At 37.9% G+C, this 23530-nt stretch overlaps 1 protein-coding gene and 1 pseudogene across 1 annotated transcript; one reads left to right on the top strand and one right to left on the bottom strand.

Annotated features, from left to right (window-relative positions):
- Nucleotides 1-1278: 1278 nt before the first annotated feature.
- Nucleotides 1279-21956, bottom strand: LOC131157814 (GDSL esterase/lipase 1-like; annotated as a pseudogene).
- Nucleotides 21895-22794, top strand: LOC131157798 (uncharacterized). Its single transcript, XM_058112189.1, has 3 exons — nucleotides 21895-22087; nucleotides 22291-22462; nucleotides 22593-22794. The coding sequence occupies exons 1-3, from the start codon at nucleotides 21985-21987 to the stop codon at nucleotides 22723-22725; spliced, it is 408 nt and encodes a 135-aa protein (XP_057968172.1). The 5' UTR covers nucleotides 21895-21984; the 3' UTR covers nucleotides 22726-22794.
- Nucleotides 22795-23530: the final 736 nt, after the last annotated feature.

The raw sequence follows: 23530 nt of genomic DNA, 5'->3' as shown, positions 1-23530 counted from the left end.
TTTAAGATAAGTAGAAATAAAACAGAATATATGAAATGTAATTTTAGTAATGATTGGAGGAATATTAGAGATAAAGTATTAAGTAGTACTAAAAATATAAATTTACTCTAATATAATTAAAAATTAAGAAAAAATCAAGTCCTACTAATGTGTAAAAATAAAATATAAATTATTAATTATATATATATATATATATTCATTTTTTCTTCATAACCAAACATAAGATGGTGAATTCTTTCAAATTTTTTTTTTTTTCAATTGGAACCTAATGTGGTGTTTGGATTAAAGGTTTTGTTTGAGAAAAGAAAAATAAGAAGAAATTTATTTTTCATTACATTTTCTCTTTATATCAAATGCTATTAAAAATAAAAACTTATTCTAATATGATTAAAAATTAAATATTAATAATGTGTAAAATCAAATTTTTGTTATTTGATTCAATATATATTTTATTTTTTTCTTACTTTACTTGATAACCAAACATGAAAAAGAAGAATCTTTCATATTTTCCTTTCCTTTCCTCAATGTTTTTCAAGGTCCAAACGAGCCCTAAGAGAATAAAATCTATAATATATTAGTACATCTCGATAGTTAACGTTTCAGAATTCTCTATTAAAGGTCCCCAAGAGAGGTGTGCAAGAATACGGGATGGAAGATGGACTTTTTCCTCTTATGTAGCTCATGTCTAGTGTAGGCATCCAACTAAACAAAAATAATAACTTCTTCTAAAAGAATAGTTTATATAATATATTAGTGAATAAGATAGTTAATTTATTTTTTTGGATGAGAAATTAGAAGTTGCTACATGTTTGATTAATTGTCAGAACCCATTTGGATCAAAATTTTATTTGAGAAAATAAAAGGAAAGAAAAATGAGAAAGAAGCTCATTTTCCGTTATATTTTCCTTCTCTATTAAATACTATTAAAAATAAAAATTTATTTTAATATGACTAAAAAATTAAGAAAAACTAAATATTAATTATGCGTAAAATCAAAATTTTATTGATAAACTTCATATATTTTTTATTTTCTTTCTCACTTTTCTTGGTAACCAAACATGAAAATGTGGATTTCTTAATATTTTTTTTTCCTTTCAATAATATTTTCCGAAGTCCAAATGGAGCTTTAGTATTTGAAGATGGAATTTAAGCTTCCAAGAACACCAATTTCATCTTGCAATTAAAACTATGTAGTAGGACACTTCATCTACAACAAGAATTTTATACAGACAAAAAGGACTTTTAACTTGGTAAAGGCGTAGTATTGGACCCTTTTGTTCAGATAGCATATGAAGTCTCCTGGAAATGCTCAAGGTTGCAACATAAATGATTATTGGAATCTTCAAAGAGTGCTTGGAGATTGTAAGGAGCTGTGAGATTGGCAGTGCCACTCCACATTAGCTCAGCGAATTGGGATGATCAGAATCAAAGAACACATGCTCACTAGCATTCCCACATGACTCATACTCTTCTCCTTTCTTTCCTCCACAGCTGAGTACTCCCCTGAATGGACCCGTGCTGCAGCAGGCCGTCTTCCCTTCCTTGAAACCTTCACATTTAAGAACATGATCGCTAAGAACTTCCATTACTGGAATTTTAAGATTCTAGTGAAGTTTTACGTTTCTAGGATCCTTACTTAGCATAAGTTCACATGTGAATGAAACATAGGTAGTTTGAAGGGTTACAATTAGCATACTATATTTTGAAGACCTCAAGAAGAGCTCATTTGTGTAGTTGTGCAAGCTCTGTGGGTTCTTCGTTGCGTTCACCAATGTTTCCAGTTGGAGTACCCTCATGCTTGTTAAATATCCCAAAGGTGCTATCTATTGAGAATTTCACTTGTGAGTTTGTCCCACATTGAAAAATTTGAGTACATGATGGGTGCTTATATACATGGTTGGACCCAAGACCCAACATGCTTAGGCTTTTGGATCAAGTTGGTATTCATCTATGTGTATCAAGCCCGTCCATGTGTTCCTCCGGTCCAAGTAAGTGGTATCAGAGCCAACGGATCGTAACGTGAAACTAATTCTTCTGACGTACTAACAGTTGGAGGACCAAGTGTGTGACTGAGGCCAATAAGAATCACCTAGGTTGCGGATAGATTCGAATAGAGTCAAGACGTGAGAGGTAGGATTGGTTCGGAGTGCAATCTGATGCACGTAAGGCGCCAGTGGTAAGGCCCACTTGAGCAACTGTTGGAGAATTGGACTTACTTCTAGAAGGGAGGATGATTTCCGTTCAAGAGAGAGCAGTTAAAACTCACAATTTGAATGGATGATGGGTGCTTATATACATGGTCAAGTTGTTCACCATGTGTATCAAGCCCACCCATGCCCTCCGGTCCTAACACTATCCCAAGAAACCCAAGTTTTCTTCCTCCTCCCTCATATATTTCCTGGCAGAACAATACATGAATGACGACAACAAAGAAACACCCCCAAAAATGATAAAACTAAAAAAAGAAGAGAGATTTCAAAAAATGACAGATCTATTTACTCTATCAATAATGGAGCCACCATGCAAGATTCAATATCATCAAGAGAAAGGGTTTACCCCCAGGGTGTGGTTCAGGTGGTAGTGCGGGCTGCGGGAGTGCCTTTCACGAGATCAGGTGTTCAAACCCTTTCGGGCTCGTTTCCGCCCCTAGACTCCTGAATTTACCCTCTCTTTGAAATTGTAGGGTCAACTTCAAGGGGCGCAGGATTAGTCACGTGGACCGTAAAATGGACACGTGGATACCCAGTGCGTACTCCAAAAAAATAAAAAAATAAAAAGAGAAAGGGTTTCACAAATTGGGTTTGTGGTTATAACTGCGATCACGGATGTCAAGTATTCACTATCTACACGTATTCTCCATGAGAGTAGGACTGAAGCGTGGTACAGTCTGTTGAGAAAGGGCTGAAGAAGTCGTTGCTTCGAATGCTAATAAAGAAAACAGCTCTGGACAGCATGATTTTGGTAAAGGGTTTCAGAAATTGGGTTTGTGGTTATAACTGTGATCACGGATGTCAAGTTCCCAATCACTATCTACACGTATTCTCCATGAGAGTAGGACTGAAGCATGGTACAGTCTGTTGAGAAAGGGCTGAAAAAGTCATAGCTTCGAATGCTAATAAAGAAAACAGCTCTGGACAGCATGATTTTGGTTTCTGCACTGCCCACCTCCTTCCGCAAAACCTCGGCTAAATACTTAAAATAGCTCAGCTGTGTTTTAAGATTTATCACCTGTAGAAAAAAAATAAAATAAAATAAAAGAATCCATCCAAGCAATAAACAGAAAAGGTTCAGTGATTTGAAGAGCTTGATCTGCATACATTGCATGAAAGTGTAAGGTAGCTTAGAACTGCAAATGACTTCAAATTCTATAGAAGCAGAATCAACATATATTTAATCTCAAGTTAGAGAGAGAAACTCTCTTCCCCTCTTTAGGAGGGACGCTTGGGATGGGTTGGGAAATGCTCGATTCTTGAGATTGATCTTGATTTTGAGTTTGTAACCTCTACTACTAAGATGAAATCTTTGCTTATCAAGAGTGAACGGGAATCTAATCTGGATTTTATAGGAGACCACGGTGGAAATCGTGGGTTTTGGGTGAGGAAGAGTGTGCAGCAGATTCGATCGGAGGTAGCGCGAAAATCTGATGAAGCATATAATGAACAGGAAGAGGGGGGCTATCATTCGGCCTGGGTGAAGAGGAACCCCCCATCGAAGCCCTTCTGGTCAAGATCTACAACAAACCCAGAGTGGTACGACTGTTCATGTCTTTCAAGGATTACAGAGGGGGAAAGCTACGGTTTACAGTAGCAAAACAGGGACGGATGAGGATGTTTGTGAACAATCTGTTGCATAATCGAATTCTAAAATCGATTTCGATATGACAACACGAATGAGGAATCTGATGGTGATTGCGAAACGTTTAGCGTTCGTCGACGATGTTGATTTCAACGACATCAATGATGTTGCATTTTCGTCGACGATGTTGATTTCAACGACATCAATGATGTTGCATTTTCGTCGACGATGTTGATTTCGACGACATCAATGATGTTGCATTTTGGAAAGGATAATCCTGATGAATTTTTCAGCTCCTCGTTGACGAATACAGAGAACTCGTCGACGAGGGTATAACAAGAGTTCGTTGACGAGGATAGGATTCGTTAACGAGAAGATACCGAGAGAGGATTTTTGAAAACCTAAAATTCGTCAATGAGGGTTAAAGTTCGTCGACGAACTTTCTACAGGACTCATCGACGAGGTGACGTGACTCGTCGACGAATCCTGTAGTATAAATAGAGTTAAACGTGATTTTCACTTCATTTTCTTGCGCAGAATCTCTCTCTCTCTCTCTCTCTCCTCATACGGTTTCTCCTCCTTCTCACTAAGATTTTGGGCTGGATTTCCGCCGGTTCGATGATTTGAAGCCACCACGACGCTCCTGGAAAAGTTCTCTGCAAGTCTGTCGGAGCGGATCGTCGGTGGGGCTGAGTTGGAAACCATCCCAAATCCAGGGTAAGACTTTCTACTCAGTATTTGGTTATTTGACAGTTGTAGGAAATGTTACACGCATAGAAATACTAAACTTTAGTTCTGGGGAATGTTATTTCGAGGGTGTTGAGTTGGGAATTCTACGAGTGCGGGACAGATTTTCTTAAGGGCTTTCAAGAATCAAGTAAGGGGATAAGTTAAGTTCGTATTTTATGAAAAATATGTATATTGTTATAGCATTTGATTTTAGGAAAATAAATATATTTTTATATGATTTATATTTGGGAAAATATTATTGAAAATGATGGTATGTTGAATATGCGAAAAACCTGTTAGTGTGACATGAGTAGACAATGTTATAAAATACTATTTTCTGGAAATATGTTAATGATATAGATTTTTATAATGAAAAACCGGCATATGTGCCGAGATTTTGATATATTTGCCGGCGTACGGGCCGAGTTATGTGTATGATTTGCCGGTATACGAGCTGAACTATGTGTATGATTTTCCGACGTACGGGGCGAGCTATGGAAATGATTTGCCAGTGTACGGGCTGTGCTATGATTTGCCGGCATACGGGCCAAACTATGGTAAAATGTGAAATACTAGCGTACGGGCCGATGATTTTTCATGATATACGTATATATGTAAAATGATATGATTGATCTGATAATTAATGATATGCGATATCTATATATCACAGTTTCAGTATATGTTATATGATATCAGAACCTGATTGACTTGGTCTAGGTTAGCACTTGCACGGTATCGTTGCTATGTGTCCATGGTCATCATGATAATGATATCTGTGTTAACGCCGCTATACAAAGTGGTGTGAGATTTGATGGTCGATGTGGTTTTTAAGAAGTGTGTGAGCGCCCTTGGTGTACGGACCAGGTCTGACAGACCTATTAGACTTACAGACTATACTTTTGACTTGGCAGTGGTCGGCCAACTATTGTCAGGTCCCGCCTTCGACACAACCTAGTCATATGGGAGTAATACATGACAACAGCCAGCTAACCTACCAAGAATGTTTTTGTATTATTATTATATGAGATGAAATGTGTTTATAAAAATGCAGTATGTTCTGCTATGTTTTGATGATATATATGTTTTCCTAGATTTGACAAAACAGTTACTAAATATGTTCTGTATGGTATATGTATAGCATGGAATACTCATGTTGCCACACACTGGTATTAGTTTATTTCCCTTACTAAGAGGTGTCTCACCCCAAAATTTTATAAACTTTTCAGGAGCCCCAAATAGGAGAGCGGGAAAAGCTTCGCTGATCTAATGCTATTTGTCTACCCTCTTTGAAGGGTAAGTTTTAGTAGGGACAGTTGGATTTTGTGGGAAATGTCCCTAAATCTTGTTTTTGGGATGTATATACTGAAATACAGTGGATATAGTGACTCTGGTATTTATGGTAATATGATGGATGCTTTCGTATTTATAATATTGTGATTGTATATTTCCTGCTACTTAGGCTTCCGTTATGTGTTCTGTTGTATCCCTTGTACCCACGGGTCCAGGTGGATTATGATCTGCTGAGTTGAGAGTTGTAATTTTGTAATATGGAAAAAAAAATATGGAAATTAAGCAGGTTGTTACAGTTTGATATCAGAGCCTAGGTTGCTAGGTTCTGTGGACTTTAGAATGCAGCGGAAACAATTCCAGATTTTAGGAAATGATTTAAGGTTGTTCTATAGTCTGGAGGCAGGACTTCCGTGGTAGTTTTTGTGTTTTTCCTAGGGTGACGATTTCAAGGAAACTATAGCAAGCTATTGTCGGGTTATGTTCCTAGAATGTAGGACTTGGGATTAGAAATGAGTTAGAAATGTTGAGATAAGTGGTGAGGATAGGTGGGTAAATTATAAGGATAGAATTTCTAAGTTGTGATTGTTGTTTCCAAGATGGATGTAGGATGAAGTAGTGCCCATGCGAGTGGCAGTGATGGAGCAGGACCATCAGGTGCAGCTGGGACCGACTCTGACGCGGTATTACATAGCGTGGCTCAGCAGGTTATGGCTGAGATCGCTAGGAGCTCGAGGGAGCAGAGTGGTCCATCTGTAGGCCATGGGTGCACTATAGAAAAGTTTACGAAGATGAATCCTCCAGCGTTCTCAGGTGGAATTGATCCTGCAGCCGCTGAGAACTGGATGCAGAAGATAAAGAAAGTCTTGATTGTGTTGCAGTGTACTAAGAAACAGAGGGTTCTCTTTGCCACTTATAAACTGACAGGAGAGGCCGAGAGGTGGTGGACTGCTGTAAGACTATTGGAGCAGTAGAGGGTGACTCTGATAGCCATGACATGGGACCGGTTTAAAGAATTGTTCTTCGATAGATATTTTCTAGCTATTGTTAGGGAGGTTAAAGTAGAAGAGTTCCTGAATTTGAAGCAGGGACAGCTATCCATCCAGCAGTATGCGGCGCGTTTCATCGAGCTCTCTCGTTCGCCCCGTACATTGTTCCTGATGAAGTGAAGAAGGTGAGGCAGTTTAAGAGAGGCTTAAGGCGGAGTATATTCAAGCAGGTGGTGGTGCTACGAATCCAGGACTTTGCTAAGTTAGTCGACAGGGCAGCCTTGGTAGAGATTGGTGAGCATCTCGATGCAGAGGAGCAGGGACAAAGGAAGAGATCAGCATCTACGGGCTACCAGAAGGGTCATAGACCGGGTCAGTGGAGGAGAGGAAATCATGACAGAGGGAGGAGGCTGGAGACGGGAGGACGCGAGATGCAGATAGGGCAGGGTCCTCCAGTCTGTCAAACTTGTGGTAGAAGGCACTAGGAAGAGTGTCGAGCTGATGGTGTGGTGTGCTATCGTTGCGGTAGATCGGGGCACATGGTATGAGACTGCCCTACCCCACCAGATGCAATTCCAACTCCCAGACCATACCGGGGAGGTTATCAAGCACCACGTAGGGGCCAACAGAGGAATACGGCTCCAGCCACGGTGTTTACTCTGACGCTGGGTGAGGCTGAAATGACAGGTGACATGGTGACAGGTATGGTTATTATGCTTTCTTTTAAAGTTATTGCATTGTTTGATTGAGGAGCTACACACTCGTTCGTGTCTTTGGGGTGTGTTAAATTATGTGGGGCTGAAACACAATCATTAAATGTTGAGTTGTTGATATCTACACCGACTGGGTCAGTAGTGAGGTGTAGTAGGATGCTTCGAGGTTGTCCAATTGATATTCAAGGAAAGACTTTGTTTGCTAATCTGATAGTGCTAGACATGCATGAGTTTGAAGTTATATTTGGCATGGATTGGCTAGCAGCTAATTTTACCAGCATAGATTGCCGAGCACGAGAAGTGATATTCAGATCTTCGGGGGAAGCAAAATTCAATTTCGTACGGTCTCGAGTGCAATCCCCGCCTCAGTTAGTTTAAGCTATTCAGGTCAGAAGACTATTGCTGAGTGGTTGTCAGGGGTTTGTGGCTGTTGTGAAGGAGATGTTAGAGAATGAATTGAAACTTGCTAGCACGCCTGTAGTAAAGGAGTTTACAGATGTTTTCCTAGACGAGTTACCAGGCTTGCCACTCGATGGTGAGGTAGATTTTCCTATTGATCTACCTTCCGGTACAACGTCGATTTCTAAAGTACCTTATCAGATGGCTCCAGCAGTATTGGTAGAATTGAAGAATCAGTTGCAAGATCTGCTTGATAAGGGCTTCATACGACCCAGTGTATCTCCGTGGGGAGCTCCAGTTTTATTTGTGAAGAAGAAAGACGGGACTATGAGGATGTGTATAGACTATAGGGAGATTAATAAAGTGATAATCAAGAACAAGTATCCTCTACCTCGTATCGACGATTTGTTTGACCAGCTCCAGGGTATACGGGTGAATTTGAAGATTGACCTCAATCCGGCTACCATCAAGTAAAAGTGAAAGTAGAAGACGTCTCGAAGACGGCCTTCAGGACCAGGTACGGGCATTACAAGTTTCTTATTATGCCATTTGGTTTGACGAATGCTCCTGCGATATTTATGGACTTGATGAACAGAGTCTTCCACCAATACTTAGACCAGTTTGTTGTTGTTTTTATTGATCATGTACTGGTCTATTCGAGGAGCTATGAGAAGTATGAGACACACTTGAGGCAGGTTTTTGGGGCATGTTGTATCTGGAGACGGTATTTCTGTGGATCCTAACAAGATTGAGGCGGTAGTGAATTGGGCTAGACCGAGAAATGTTCAGGAGATCAGGAGTTTCTTGGGGCTAGTTGGCTATTACCATCATTTCATTGAGGGATTCTCAATTTTGTCAAGACCTTTGACACGATTGACGAGGAAGAATGTCAGATTTGAGTGCGACGACAACTGTGAGCAGAGTTTTCAAGAACTAAAGCAAAGATTAGTCACAGCACCAATATTGGTTATCCCATCAGGGGGTGAGGGGTATGTCATTTACAGTGATGCATCCTTAAAGGGACTTGACTGTGTATTGATGCAGCATGGCAGGGTAGTGGCGTATGCGTCCAGGCAGTTGAAAGAATATGAAAAGAACTACCCTACACATGATCTTGAATTGGCTGCAGTGGTACACGCATTGAAAATTTGGAGGCATTACCTGTACGGCGATCAGTACGAGATTTTCTCTTACCACAAGAGCTTAAAGTATTTCTTCATGCAGAAGGAACTGAATATGAGGCAAAGAAAGTGGTTAGAGTTAATTAAGGATTTTGATTGTACCATCAGTTATCACCCGGGGAAAGCAAACGTGGTAGCTGATGCGTTGAGCAGGAAGTACAGGGAATCAACGTTGGTGACTATGGAGATCCAGTATCCGATTATAATGGATCTGGAGAGATTCAACATTGAATTAGTTAAGAGTGGTTCTCAACCTCACATTGCCAGTTTAGTGGTGCAGCCTATTCTGTAGAAGAGAATTAAAGCCGTCCAGAAGGAAGACCCAGAATTAGCAAAGGTAATAGACAGAGTACAGAGTGGTCAGGGGGAGGAATTCAGTATTACTGATGACGGAGTTTTGTGGTTCCGTTCCATATTATGCGTTCCTGCCGATACTGAGATCGGGAAGACTATTTTAGAGGAGGCTCACAGATCTTTGTATAGAGTTCATCTCCGCAATACGAAGATGTACAGGGATCTGTGAGAGTCGTACGGGTGGAGTGGTATGAAGAGAGAGATTGTCGAGTATGTAACACAGTGTCTAACGTGCTAGCAGGTAAAGGCTAAGCACCAGAGGCCGGCAGGGCAATTGCAGCCATTATTTATCCCAAAGTGGAAGTGGGATCATATATCTATGGACTTCGTGTCAGGACTGCCGACGACATTATATAGGCAGAATGTCATCTGGGTGATTGTTGATCGTTTGACTAAGACCGTCCACTTTATACGTATCAAGATCAGCTACTCCCTCAACCATTTAGCGAAGATCTACATTCAGGAGATAGTCCATTCTCATGGGGTGCCAGTATCAATTGTGTCAGAACGAGACCTGCGTTTTATGTCATGTTTTTGGAAGAGTCTGCAGGAAGCACTAGGGTCTCAATTGTCATTTAGCACGGCATTTCATCCTTAGTCAGATGGGCAGACTGAGAGGATGATACAGACATTAGAGGATATGCTCCGTGCGTGCGTATTGGATTTTGGGGGTAGTTGGACTCAGTTCATGCCACTAGTAGAATTTGCGTATAATAACAATTATCAAACCAGCATTGACATGACACCATTTGAGGCTTTATATGGTAGGAGATGTCATTCTTCTTTATTTTGGGATGAAATGAGTGAGCGGCAAGTAGTGAGGCCAGAGCTTATGCAGCAAGCGCGTGATAAGGTTCGGCTTATCAGAGACAGGATTAGGGTAGCTCAGAACCGACAGAAAAGTTATGCTGATAATCGCTGCAGGAATCTGGAATTTGATGTGGGTAATCATGTGTTTTTGAAGATAGTTTCGATGAGTTATGTGATTTGGGAAGAAGGGTAAACTTAGTCCTAAGTTTATCGGTCCATTTGAGATTCTAGATAAAGTGGGGTCAGTAGCCTATAGGCTAGCTTTACCACTTGTGTTATCCAAGATCCACGACGTATTCCATGTTACTATGTTGAGGAAATACGTCCCAGATCCTCCTCATATCATCAGTTATGATGAATTAGAGTTTAGTGATTCACTGGTGTTTGAAGAGGTACCAATACAGATTCTGGATAGGAAAGTACAGGAGTCACGTAACAAAAAGATTCCTCAAGTAAAAGTTTTGTGGAAGAATCATGCAATTGAAGAGGCTTCTTGGGAATCCAAAGAGCAGATGAGGCAGAGGTATCCGCATTTATTCCAAGAAGTTTAATTAGGTAAAATGTAAGTAGTTAGATAATATTTCTTTTGCAAGTACATGTAATGGTTTAATTAGTATAGCATTTTAGTTTTGGGAGAATTTGTTTTTTTTTATATGTAATCTCCCAAGACTCAGAATGTAACCACGGTATTCCTCCACCATAAGTGAGGGTAAGTAATAAAATAAGTAGACCATTTTCTTGTTAAGGGATGACGAGTTACGTGAAAAGTAAATTTCGAGGACAAAATTTTATAAGGAGGAGAGAATGTAACGACCAGAAGAATAATGGTATTTAAATAATAAAAAGAAAGGGAAATGGAAACCGGAACAGAAAGAGGCAATCGATGAAGTTGCATTTTGGAAAGGATAATCCCGAGGAATTTTTCAGCTCCTCGTCGACGAATACAAGGGACTCGTCGACGAGAAGATACCGAGAGATGATTTTTGGAAGCCTGGAATTCATCGACAAGGGTTAAAGTTCATCGACGAACTTTCTACAGGACTCGTCAACGAGGTGACGTGGCTCGTCGACGAATCCCGCAGTATAAATAGGGTTAAACGTGATTTGCACTTCATTTTCCAACACAAAATCTCTCTCTCTCTCTCTCCTAATACGGTTTCTCCTCCTTCTCACTAAGATTTTGGACCGGATTTCCACTGGTTCGACTATTTGAAGCCACCACGACGCTATTGGGAAAGTTCTCTGCAAGTCTGCCGGAGCAGATCGTCAATGGGGCTGAGTTGGAAACCATCCCAAATCCAAGATAAGACTTTCTACTCAATATTTGATTATTTGACAGTTGTAGGAAATGTTATACGCATAGAAATACTGAACTTTAGTTCTAGGGAATGTTGTTTCCAAGGTGTTGAGTTGAGAACCTCACGGGTGCGGGACAGATTTTCTTAAGGGCTTTCAAGAATCAAGTAAGGGGATAAATTAAGCTAGTATTTTATGAAAAATATGTATATTGTTATAACATTTGATTTCAGGAAAATAAATATATTTATATATGATTCATATTTGGGAAAATACTGTTGAAAATGATGGTATGTAAAATATGCTAAAAACCTGTTAGTGTGGCATGAGTAGAAAATGTTATGAAATACTATTTTTTGAGAATGTGTTAATGATACGGATTTTTATAATGGAAAATCGGCGTATGAGCTGAGATTTTGATATATTTGCCGAGGTACGAGCCGAGCTATGTGTATGATTTGTCGGCATACGGGCCAAGCTATGTGTATGATTTGCCGGCGTACGGGCTGAACTATGGAAATGATTTGCCAGCGTACGAGCTGAGCTATGGATATGTTTGTCGGCGTACAGGCTGAGCTATGAAAATGATTTGTCAGCGTACGGGCTGTGCTATGATTTGCTAGCGTACGGGTCGAGCTATGGTAAAAAGTGAAATACTGGCGTACGAGCCGATGATTTTTCATGATATACGTATATATGTAAAATGATATGATTGATCTGATAATTAATGATATGAAATATCCATGTATCACAGTTTAAGTATATGTTATATGATATCAGAACCTGGTTGGCTTGGTCTAGGCTAGCACTTGCACGGTACTGTTGCTATGTGTCCATGGTCATCATGATCATGATATATGTGTTAACGCCGCTGTATGGAGTGGTGTGAAATTGGATGGTCGATGTGGTTTTTAAGAAGTGTGTGAGCGCCCCTAGTATACGGACTAGGTCTAGTAGACCCATTAGACTTACAGACTGTACTTTTGACTTGGCAGTGGTCGGCCAACCATTGTTAGGTCCCGCCTTCGGGCCACACAACCCAGTCATGTAGGGGTAATACATGACAATATCCAGCTAACCTAACGGGAATGTTTTTGTATTATTATTATATGAGATGAAATGTGTTTATGAAAATGCAATATGTTCTGATATGTTTTGAAGATATATATGTTTTCTTAGATTTCAAAAAACGGTTACTAAATATGTTCTGTATGGTATATGTATAACATGGAATACTCATGTTGCCACACACTGGTATTAGTTTATTTAACTTACTAAGAGGTGTCTCACCCCAAAATTTTATAAACTTTTCAAGAGCCCTAGATAGGAGAGCGGGAAAAGCCCCGCTGATCTAGTGATGTTTGTCTGCCCTCTTTGAATGATAAGTTTTAGTAGGGACAGTTGGATTTTGTGGGAAATGTCCTTAGATCTTATTTTTGGGATGTATATATTGAAATACAGTGGATATAGTGACTCTGGTATTTATGGTAATGTGATGGATGTTTTGTATTTATAATATTGTGATTGTATGTTTCCTGCTGCTTAGGCTTCCGTTATGTGTTCTGTTGTATCTCCGGTACCCACAGGTCTAGGTGGATTATGATCTGCTGAGTTGAGGGTTGTGATTTTGTAACATGGGAAAAAAAAATATATGGAAATTAAGCAGGTCATCGCAATAGGGGCTTGTCAGAATTCGGTAAAAAAACTGGAATCAGAGGGTGATTGTGAACAACACACAGGGAAATCAAATCTGGATTCTGAGATGGAGGAGATTAAAGATGCCCTAAAATTCATTGAAATTAAAGGTGGTATCCAGAATGATTGGGTTAAAAAGAAGCATTTTGAGATTATGGCTGAGTTTGAGAGGTTGTATAAGATGGTGCTTCAAGGGATTCAAGGTGGAAATAATGAAGAACAGTTGGATGGAAAGTCTTCAGAAGGTGATTGTGACTTGGATTGTGATGAATGTCTCGTGTCAAAATCGTTGGTTACAAAAGACATGATCGAGGTGGAGGATGATTCTGATTGTGATGAGTTTGCTAGATTGGTGGGTAACAGTACACGAATTGTTGTTAACTCAATTAATGATGAAGCTTGCATACAAGGTACTCGATTATATATCTCAATGGACATGCATGAGATAAATGGGGATCAAAGGGCAAATATGAGTGTTGATGCTGGAGATTGCACTCAAGGTGCTCGATTAAATGTCTTAATGGGACATTCATGGAAAAGGTAGGCAACGATGGGCAGTAAAAGATTCTGGGCGTTACTCCGATTGTTAAGTAGTGCAAAGGACTGCAAACAAAGATGATAACACTACCTGCACTCAAGGTGTTCAACATAATCCCACAAAGTAGCAAAAGAAGTTCTTTATGAAATGGGATAAGAATGTGCCTTGGGCTAATTTATTTGCTAAAAATAGGCACCAAAAACACTGTGAAGCTATCCCTAGTTTTGTTTCAAGTGGTTCAAAAGCTCATTTTGAAGCTGAGATTTAGCACATGTTGCTGAACTATGGAAGAACTACTTGGTTGATCGCTTCGTGGGTAAGTTCCCAGGTGAAGCAGCCCTTGATTATATTGTTGGAAAATGGAAGGTTAAGGTTGAAATATTTCACCATGAGAGTGGTTGGATTGTTTTCAAACTGGGAAAAGAGGAGGAATTGATCAATGTGCTACAAGGTGGCCCTTATCATACATATGGACAACTTCTTATGCTCAAAAGGATTCCAAATTTTTTCCAATTTGAGAAAGAGAGTTTTAGTGTTTGTCCAATTTGGGTTAAGCTTAAAGATCTGCCCCTTGAATTTTGGTCTCCATATGCTTTGGGTAAGATTTGTTCGGAGTTGGGAAGGCCCGTGTGCGCCGATAAACTCAGCACTAATATGGAGAGATTATATTATGCTAGAGTTTTGGTTGAGATAGATGTTGCCAAAGAGATTAAAGGCTCCGTCAAGATCATGCTTCCTAATGAACAGGTAATTTCACAGGAGGTTATTTATGAGCATATGCCCAATTTCTGCAAAATTTGCTCGAGTTTGGGCCATGTTGAAGAAAATTGTACTGCTAATGAACATGTTCGGAGAAAGATGAATGAAGAATAAGTAGGTGTCATTCCTGTTGACTTTCCTTCCTGGAATGTCATAACTATCCAGCGTAAAGAATTACATGGGCAGGAAGATTTATTTATGGTAGAGAGAGCTATTCAAAATAATACGAGTGTTGCACAGGGAGAGATTGTAATGCCTCGAACCCCTCGCAGGCTCGGGGTGCTACTTTAGTGACATTTGTGTACCTGATACCATCTCATAATATAAAATATGCAGCGAAATAAATGAAACATTCTCCACAATCTATTACTAGAGTCTAAATATCAATATACTTCCAGGTCTTTCCATTCTCATATTACATCTCAAACTAGAAAGTCAACTAACTCAGTCCATATGACCATAATACAAGCCCAGAGGTGTACAACAAAAACATCTCACATCGGAGTTCTTGCAGACACTCACAAAAAGAAACTATACTAGTCTCCACCCCCTGGTTCTGCTAAACTCGATCTCTGTGATTCCTTAAAAAGATATGTTGTATACGAGGTGAGACACCTCTCGGTAAGGAAGATTAAGTTAATGACAATGTGTGGTCAGCATGCGTTTCAGTGTATACAAAATCATACATCTCTCACTTTTACTGAAAATAGTATGTATACTCCTCATTTCTCATAGTATAAAACAGTACTGAAAACAATTACATCATTTACATAAATATACTAATTTGCATAAAAGACTCCCCCTGGAACTATATGTCATGTATAACCCCTCGTGGTCAGGGTTGTGCTGCCCGAAGGCTGCACTAAAACCTGGGGTATCAACCCAGACCAAGTCACTCCCTACTAACTACGTCTGCAAGCTTCTGCAACTCGCTTGCAGGTCCGATTGTCTTACCACTTCCTGTACGTACTTCCAAGGAAGGTAACACCTCTATTTGGGTCAATCGGCTAGGACCACCTAACACCACACGGTTAAATGGTGAAACTCTCTTTAGCTACGTTATCATGCTCATAACAACTAGGTCCTCAGGGTTCCTAGAGCATATCACGCAATTTAAGTAATTTAAACTATACTTAAAAACTCATTTCACATAAAACATGTCATTTTATAAAACCCAGCCTTGCTTCATTCAATACAACCTCGAGCCTCGACCCTCTGTTACAACTCGGCTATCAGCCACTGAATAAAATTCGGTCATTTTATAAACCCTGGCTTCGCGTCGTTTAATACAACCTCGGGCCTCAGCCCTCTCAATAAGTCCCTGCATTTCTCAAACAGTTCCAGCATATTTCACAAACAGTTCAGTATTACACAAACATTGTAACACCCCAACCCCGAAGAGCTTGGAATATTAACTTTTTACTATTGATTTACAGCGGAAGCAAATAAACTCAATTATTATTAAACCAAATGGCTAATTTATCCATATTACAATCATTTATTTCAAAAAAAAAAAAAGTACACAAGCATAAATATCTGACATCATACTAATATTTCTAGTCAGTCCTTATTTTTTTTATCCCACCCGCATACTTGCTATGTCTGATTTCCAATATATCCTTCAGAGTCATCTGAAATGTAAAACATGATTAGAGTGAGACGACGCTCAGTAAGTAAATAAGATTATTATTAGTGTGTGGCCAAAATGAGCTTGTTAAAAATTTCGTAAAACAATATTTAATATTATAACTTTAAACTGCTTCTAGAATAAATATAAATTTAAAATTTTCTGTATAAAACTTTTACCATCAACTATAACAGTAGAATTTTATAATCATATACTATAACTGTTAAATTAAACTTTTAACTTTAAAACTGTATAAATATTTAATGATAAACATACATATACTTTTTCTTATACGTTTTTTTTATATCGTCATTTAAGCACTAGAATGATCATTTTCATGTAAACTTACATTTTTCCTTCAAATCATCAGTAACTTTTTACACGTAATTAAATATGTATAAATATATATTGTAAAAATCACTCTTAGGCCTGTTTGTCATAAGTCATGTTTACCCCCATGACTGGGTTGTGCGGTCCGAAGATTGGACTTAGCTGGCTGGCCGACTAAACTAAACCAATGTACGTAAACATTAAGTAAAATTTTCCTTATTAAGTCTTGGTTCGGAACCAGGTGTGCACTCAAGAGAAATCCACTAACATAAATAACCACTCTGTAAACAGTGTGGGTGCACTCTGATCCGTATAAACTTCAAGCTGCGGTACCGAACATCTGTAACTTCGAACTTTCGTTGCCATAAAGGGTTTTAAAATTATCTTATTATAATTTATGTAATTTAAAATAATATCGTAAAAATATCATCTTTATTCATATTTTCATAAATAAAATAAAAATGCAACGTAAAAATAAACTCATGCCACACAATTTTTGTGTTAAAAATATATATAATTTTATTTTTGAATAGAAAGAAATGCTGAAAGTTTACCCGAGGGGATTAGAACATTTGTTAACCCAAAAATAGATGCATGTATATTAAAGATAGAACTGATATAATTAAATATGCATAAAATAAACTCATGAAAATTTTGTGGAACTAATTAATATAATTGAAATTTACTTATAAAATAAACTCGGGTATAAATTTTAAATAAAAAAAAAACTAACATAATCAGAATTTACTTATCTTCTTCTTTTACCTTGTGCTACGAACACAAAATTATCTCTAAGAAATGGGATCGGAAAGAGTGAGTGAGTGAGAACTTACTCAAAAATTCTCTCCACCACAAATTCTTTCATTCACTAATCATTCTCTTCCTTGGAAAAATTGTTGTGAAAAACGAAAGTTGAGAGCTTACTATTTATAGGAAAATTTTGGGGAAGAAATGAAATTTATAAAAGTGTGGGGAAATCGGTGAAATTATAATTTTTTTAAAATTAAAGAATGGGCAAGATATAGGTTGAGTATGAGATGGGGATGGAGGTCATGTGGGAGTGCTTGCCACCATTCCTATTAAATAAATTTTTAATTAATCACTTACCTAATTAATTAATTAATTAGTTAATTAATTATTTTATTATTTTTATTAATCATTATTATCATTATTATTACTTTTAAACTATTTTTAGTATTTATTTATTTTTGAACAAGAATTAAATTTAAATTTTGAAAACTCTGTGGTCCCCTACATGATCTTATGGGCCCCACACAACTTCAAGACCCAAATGGATCCTATGTAACTCTAATAATTCTCATACGATTTTATGAGCCTTACACAGTTTCGAGACTTGTCTAAACCTCCGCACGGCTTCGGGACTCATGTGGACCCCACACAGTCTTGTGGGCTCCGCATAGGATACTTATATTATTATTATTTTATCATATATTTCTACAAATTATGTTTGTCAAAACATTATTTTATGTACTTATTTACGTATATAAACAATGTCTACTCTATTTATCCTATGAAATTCAATTTTGACCGGGCCGACCTCCAGGGAGCAACTGAGTCGCAATGGTCTCTAAACACTCGCTAAGACAAGGTCTTTCTTAGGCATCAAATATAGAATCAAGGATCCTACAGAAAAACACTTTTGTATTAATATTAACTTCACGACCATTTTTATTATTTTATTATTATTGTGTTTTAATCGTATATATATTTTTGGGTCATCACAAACATACTCATTCTGGTATTTTCATAACTCTCAAAATAATATACACCTGCCACATAGTTTTCCATATTTAAAACATAGCCCGTAAGCAACCATAAAAACATAACATTAACGGTTTAAAAATACAAAATCAATCTTCCCACCGTTCATTATACTTAAAAATAGAATATTGTATATCCTAAGTTTGAAAAACGGGACTTTTGAATGGTTGGTTTAGAAACCTCAATTGAAAACATAAATATAACTACTCCATAAACATTTCCATCGGTTCAAAATCATAAAAATGATGCATTAACATAATCTTCTTACCTATTTTCGAAACAGAAACCGAAACAAACTGAAAAACCGAAAAAACCTAGCTTTTCGAATTGATGAAACTACGAGATCCCACGATCTGGAAGAAGAGAGACTAATCCTGGAGCACTAGGGGCCCGTAGGAGTCTTTTAATGAAGAAATCCCGAAACCCTACCAAAGCTCAAAAGAGGAGTTTTTGAATTTTTTAAAAAAATGAGCTCACTTCTATTTATAAGTGGGCAGTTAGGAGAAAATCGGCTTCGGTTTCCCCTGTTCCCACAAAATCGTCGCCGATTTTGTGGTTGATTGATCCAATTGACCCAACACCGAGGTCGGTTTTCCTCCAGCTTGGAAAACTGTCACCGGTTTTGGCCCTAACTTGCCCGATTCCTTCTTTTTCTTTTATTTCTCTCTTTTATATTCATTTTTATTTATTTTTCGGGTTCGAGTTCCTATAGAGATATTTGTTGAATCTGAAGTCACTAAGGAAGCTATGGTTCAGAGCATTCAGCCAGGTAAAGCTTCTGTAGTGGATAGTGATTTTGATAAAGGATTTGATGTAAGAGCTCCTCTTGTTTGCACTAGGAGTGGCTTGAATCATGGAGAGGGTAGCCAACCCGAAATTGGGAAGAAGGTGCAGGGACACATTGTACTAGCCTTGACTACACCTACGACGAGTAAGAAAAGGAACAAGGGCACTCGGCCTCCTTGAGGTTTAGTTATTCTTTTCCCATTTTGTTCCTGAATGTATCTTATTGGATTGGCCTCTGTGCCTTTAGGAATGCCCAGCTTTTTGTGTTACTTTGAGTAGGAGCTTAGGTCTCTTTTCTTGATGTAGGTGGCCTTTTGGCTAGCTTTTTTATTATATTGCTTAGCAATTGTGTTGGAGACTTGTTTTGTAACAACCCGAAGAATAATGTTATTTAAATAATCAAGAAAAAGGGAAATGAGAATAGAAACGAAAGGAGGCAGCAAACTTCATTGACGAACACTTCGCGTTCGTCGATGACATTGCATTTTGGATATGATAACCCAAGGAATTTTCTAATGGCCTCATTGACGAACACAGGGGATTCGTTGACAAGGGTACAAGAGAGTCTCGTCGACGAGGGCATGTTTCGTCGATGAGAAGATACCGAGAGAATGTTTTAGGCGATTTTGAATTTCGTTGACGAATGGGAGAGTTCGTCGACGAATTGCCTATTAAACTCGTCGATGAGATAACATGGCTTGTCGATGAAGGCCGCAGTATAAATAGCCCAAAATTTGGTTTAATCGCAGAAATTCGACGAAATTCTTCCTCTCTATCTCTCTTCTACGGTCTCTCCTCCATTTTTCTTTGATTTCGGCCCCGTTGTTCGCCAGATCGACGATCTGAGGCCACCACGACGCTCCTGGCGGAGTTCTCTTCAAGTCTGCTGGGGCGGATCGTTGGTGGGATCGAGTCGAATTTCTCCCCAGAATCAGGGAAAGACCTTTTATTCAGTTTTTTGCCTTCTAGCAGCTGTAGGAAATGATGGAGACAAAAAAATAATTATATTCTGTTATAGCGAATGTTGTTTTCAAGCTGTTGAGTAGGAAGCCCTGCGGGTGTTGAACCAGTATACCATAGGGGCTTTCCAGTAGTCAGTTAAGGGAAACATGCTATGTTCGGAAACTTCATTATGATTTCAGTACAAAATATAGGTTGTTATCAAATTATTATTTAAATTATATATATACGATTTTCAGAGCCTGATTATGATAATATTTATTAGTGTGGCTTGAGTTGATTAGAGTACAATACCGTATTTATACAAACTATGAAAACTTTGTTTACATTTTATGAACAGAAATACCATGATATTTACATGCTTATAGAATAAAAAATTTTCAGTATATAGTATACTCAAAAAAAGGTATTTCCAGTAATTTCAGAACAATCTGTTTCAGTACCATAACACCCCAATATTCAGTTATACATATAACAGTTCAGTTATATAGAAATCATATTTTCAATCAGTTAATTTAGAATTTCAGATAAATTCTATGAGGTTATGGTTATTTTAGAAATGATGGTAAAACAGTATGTTAAAGATATCAGTTACCTATATAGTATCAGACCTTGATGGATCAAATTCAGCAGAGCACGGTACCGTAGTTACAGATATTCAATTCAGAGTGCAACCACTTTACTCAGATAGTAAGTGGTATAAGGTCGATCGTGCCCACGTCGGGACAGACTCTCCATCAGATATGGATTGAGGGGGCCGATCAGACTGTCGGAGTTCAGTTGACTTACCCTGGTCGACCAGCCAAGATAGGTCTCGCCTTCGAGCCACACAACCTTGTCATGAGGGGTTAAATCATGACATACAGCCATCTAGGGAAATTTTCTCAGATATTATAAGTATGAGTAGATTTTTTCAGAAATAGTGTCAGTATTATGAAAAGTAAATTTGTATAGTTTTAATATATGTTGTTTATACTAGCATTTACAAATTTAGTTATCCACGATATTATTTTTAAATCAGATTATTTATACAAAAATATAACTCGGTAGTCACACACTAGTAATAGCATGTTTCGTCTTACTGAACGTTGGCTCATCCCAATGTTGAATTATTTTTCAAGAGAACCAGCTAGGCGAGCAGAGCAGACTCGCAGGTAGAGGGGCTGTTGTACTGCCCTTTTTGAGAGTGAGTATTATTTTTGGATGACATGTTTTGTAAACCTTGATATCAGTAAGGGTAGTTTCGAGAGAACAATGATGTTTATACATTGTGGGATGATTTGACACTCTGGTATTGTATTATGTGTGGATTTATTTTTATATGATTGGCCTTCCGCTGTTTAGGTTACTAATTGAATTTAAAATTTAGAAAAAAGATTTTATTTTATTTTCAGGGCGTTACATGTTCCCCCCCCCCCTCCCTCTTTCTCGGTGTATGTCCGGAGTTTTCCATACATATTCCATTTGATCAATATAACTTATCAAAAAAAAAAAAAAAGAATCAACATATAATTAGTACAGGTGAGGAAATTCTACTACATGCAAGTCTTAATTGAGAAGCCTTCATACCAATCCTGGATGAGTTTCAGCGAGAACAACTGCGCCTGCAGATGCAACATTCGCCCCACCCATAAAAAGTTGATGATCACCCAGTTGAAGATATGGCAAAAACAGTGGCAGTTTTGCATACTCAGCTGCAAAAAGACTTAAACAGTCGGTTTAAGCAATCACTCGCACAGTAAAGAAAAGTAAGAAAACAGCAGAATAACCGATAAAATCAGGGATCAAACCGTCATTGGAGAATCTCCCAGTGGGAGGCTTGAAGAAGGTTTCACCATAAGGCCGGAAATTTGCTCGGTAATATGGGGTAGTGTTGATGTAGTTATTGTTTCTGGGATCAAAGAATGAATCTCCAAACACAAACTAGGCAACAGTTTGTTCTTGGCAGCTGGGGATGATGAGAAGGCTTCATGCACAGATAACTAACACACAAAGTTGGAAGCCTGAACATGCCATAGGAACTCTGTTTCACTCAATGCCATCGCATCCCTGCTTCGGTATTTATACAACTTTAAGCCTATTGTTTTGGAATTTCAATTTGTCAGCGAGAGTTGCAGAATTGTGTTTTTATTTATTCATAGTTAAGTTGGTTTGTGGAGTAGCTTTTGCCTATGTTAAATTTATGAGGTGCATATTTTGATGGCATGATTTTTTCCCAATACAAAATATTTATTTTATCTCTCTATTCTGGTTTGAACAGGCAGGAAACCTAAATTTTTCGCATTACTTGTGTTAAAGCTTGGGCAGCAAGATGTTTACCAAGAACATCCTGTGAACTTTTCATGTACCTGTCAAAGTTTCAAAACAATAAATGGCTTTCTTTCAGATGTTGGGGTGTGGTTGGTAGCAGTCACTGAATTCCTCAAAGCATGGTAAAATATTTCCATTGAGATTTCAACTCTTGGATTCTTGTAACTTTTGATTCTGTTTTATAAATTCCGAAAACAACATTATGATGGCTGCTAACTTATTCAAACTACTCATGGTTATGTTTGCCTAAAGGGACAAATTGGTAAAGTTCCTTGAGGTTGTTTTTGGAGCATGGATAAACTTAATACAAATGCAAATACAAATCCAAGATTTGAACTCCAAGCGAGCAAATAAGCACATTTTGTGCTACCTAGTCCGTGATTAAAGCATGAGATATGAATTGGAGGAATGGAACTTTGAAAAAATGGTAAACCATGGTGCCACAAAGTTTGCTTGTATTGAAATTTTTAAGCATGTCTTGAATTCTTATGCTACATGGGGCCTTAAAACCCCTGAAGTTATAATTTTTATACTCTTCTCCTTGTTTGATACTTGTAGACCCATCACTCAAAGTAAAGGTAGGATTGAAACCCTAAAAAATCTATACTGTACACTTAGAGGTTCACCATCAAAATTGCATCAACTTGAATTATATGCCTTGGTGCACTGATGTTGGTTTTATAGTGTGTTCATGCCAAGAAAACTTGCAAGTGGAAGGCAGTGCCAAAAGAGTTATGCATACAATTTTCACACTACCATTGAATGCATGGTTTTCAATCACAATTTTACAAAATATGTTTGAAAATAAGTATTTGGGGCCCTGAAATTTGAAATTGTCTCGATTTAGACAAACTTCATCATATATTGTTTTTGGTTTAGTATATATATACACATTCAAATCTGAAGTCTCAATTCTATGTTCCCATCTGTAGCAAAAAGTTAAGACATCAGATTTCAATTTCTATGAAACTGAGTAGAATGCAATTCAATATGTTTTGTCCAACTCCGCACAATTTTAGTTACAATGCCTCAATTCTATGCTCACGAATGAAAAGCAACTGAAAAAATAGAAGAAATCCAAGCTGAGATCTCATAAGACATTGTTAATTACAAGAAGAGTGCTAAATCCATACACATTGTTTGAAACATGTAAATAAAATTCCAGTTCAAACGTACTCATTCTGCAAGCA

The sequence above is a fragment of the Malania oleifera genome, chromosome 6, assembly GCF_029873635.1.
Source record: "Malania oleifera isolate guangnan ecotype guangnan chromosome 6, ASM2987363v1, whole genome shotgun sequence".
Classification (NCBI taxonomy): Eukaryota; Viridiplantae; Streptophyta; class Magnoliopsida; order Santalales; family Ximeniaceae; genus Malania; species Malania oleifera.
This window is presented reverse-complemented; position numbering and strand designations above follow the sequence as displayed.

Bases quoted from the DNA above. Each gene is read 5' to 3' on its own strand.
- LOC131157798 (XM_058112189.1), top strand. From the start codon at position 21,985: ATGATGAGAAGGCTTCATGCACAGATAACTAACACACAAAGTTGGAAG. The intron at 22,088-22,290 runs GTATTTATACAA...TGGTTTGAACAG, and splicing joins GCCATCGCATCCCTGCTTCG to GCAGGAAACCTAAATTTTTC. The intron at 22,463-22,592 runs GTAAAATATTTC...GTTTGCCTAAAG, and splicing joins ACTGAATTCCTCAAAGCATG to GGACAAATTGGTAAAGTTCC.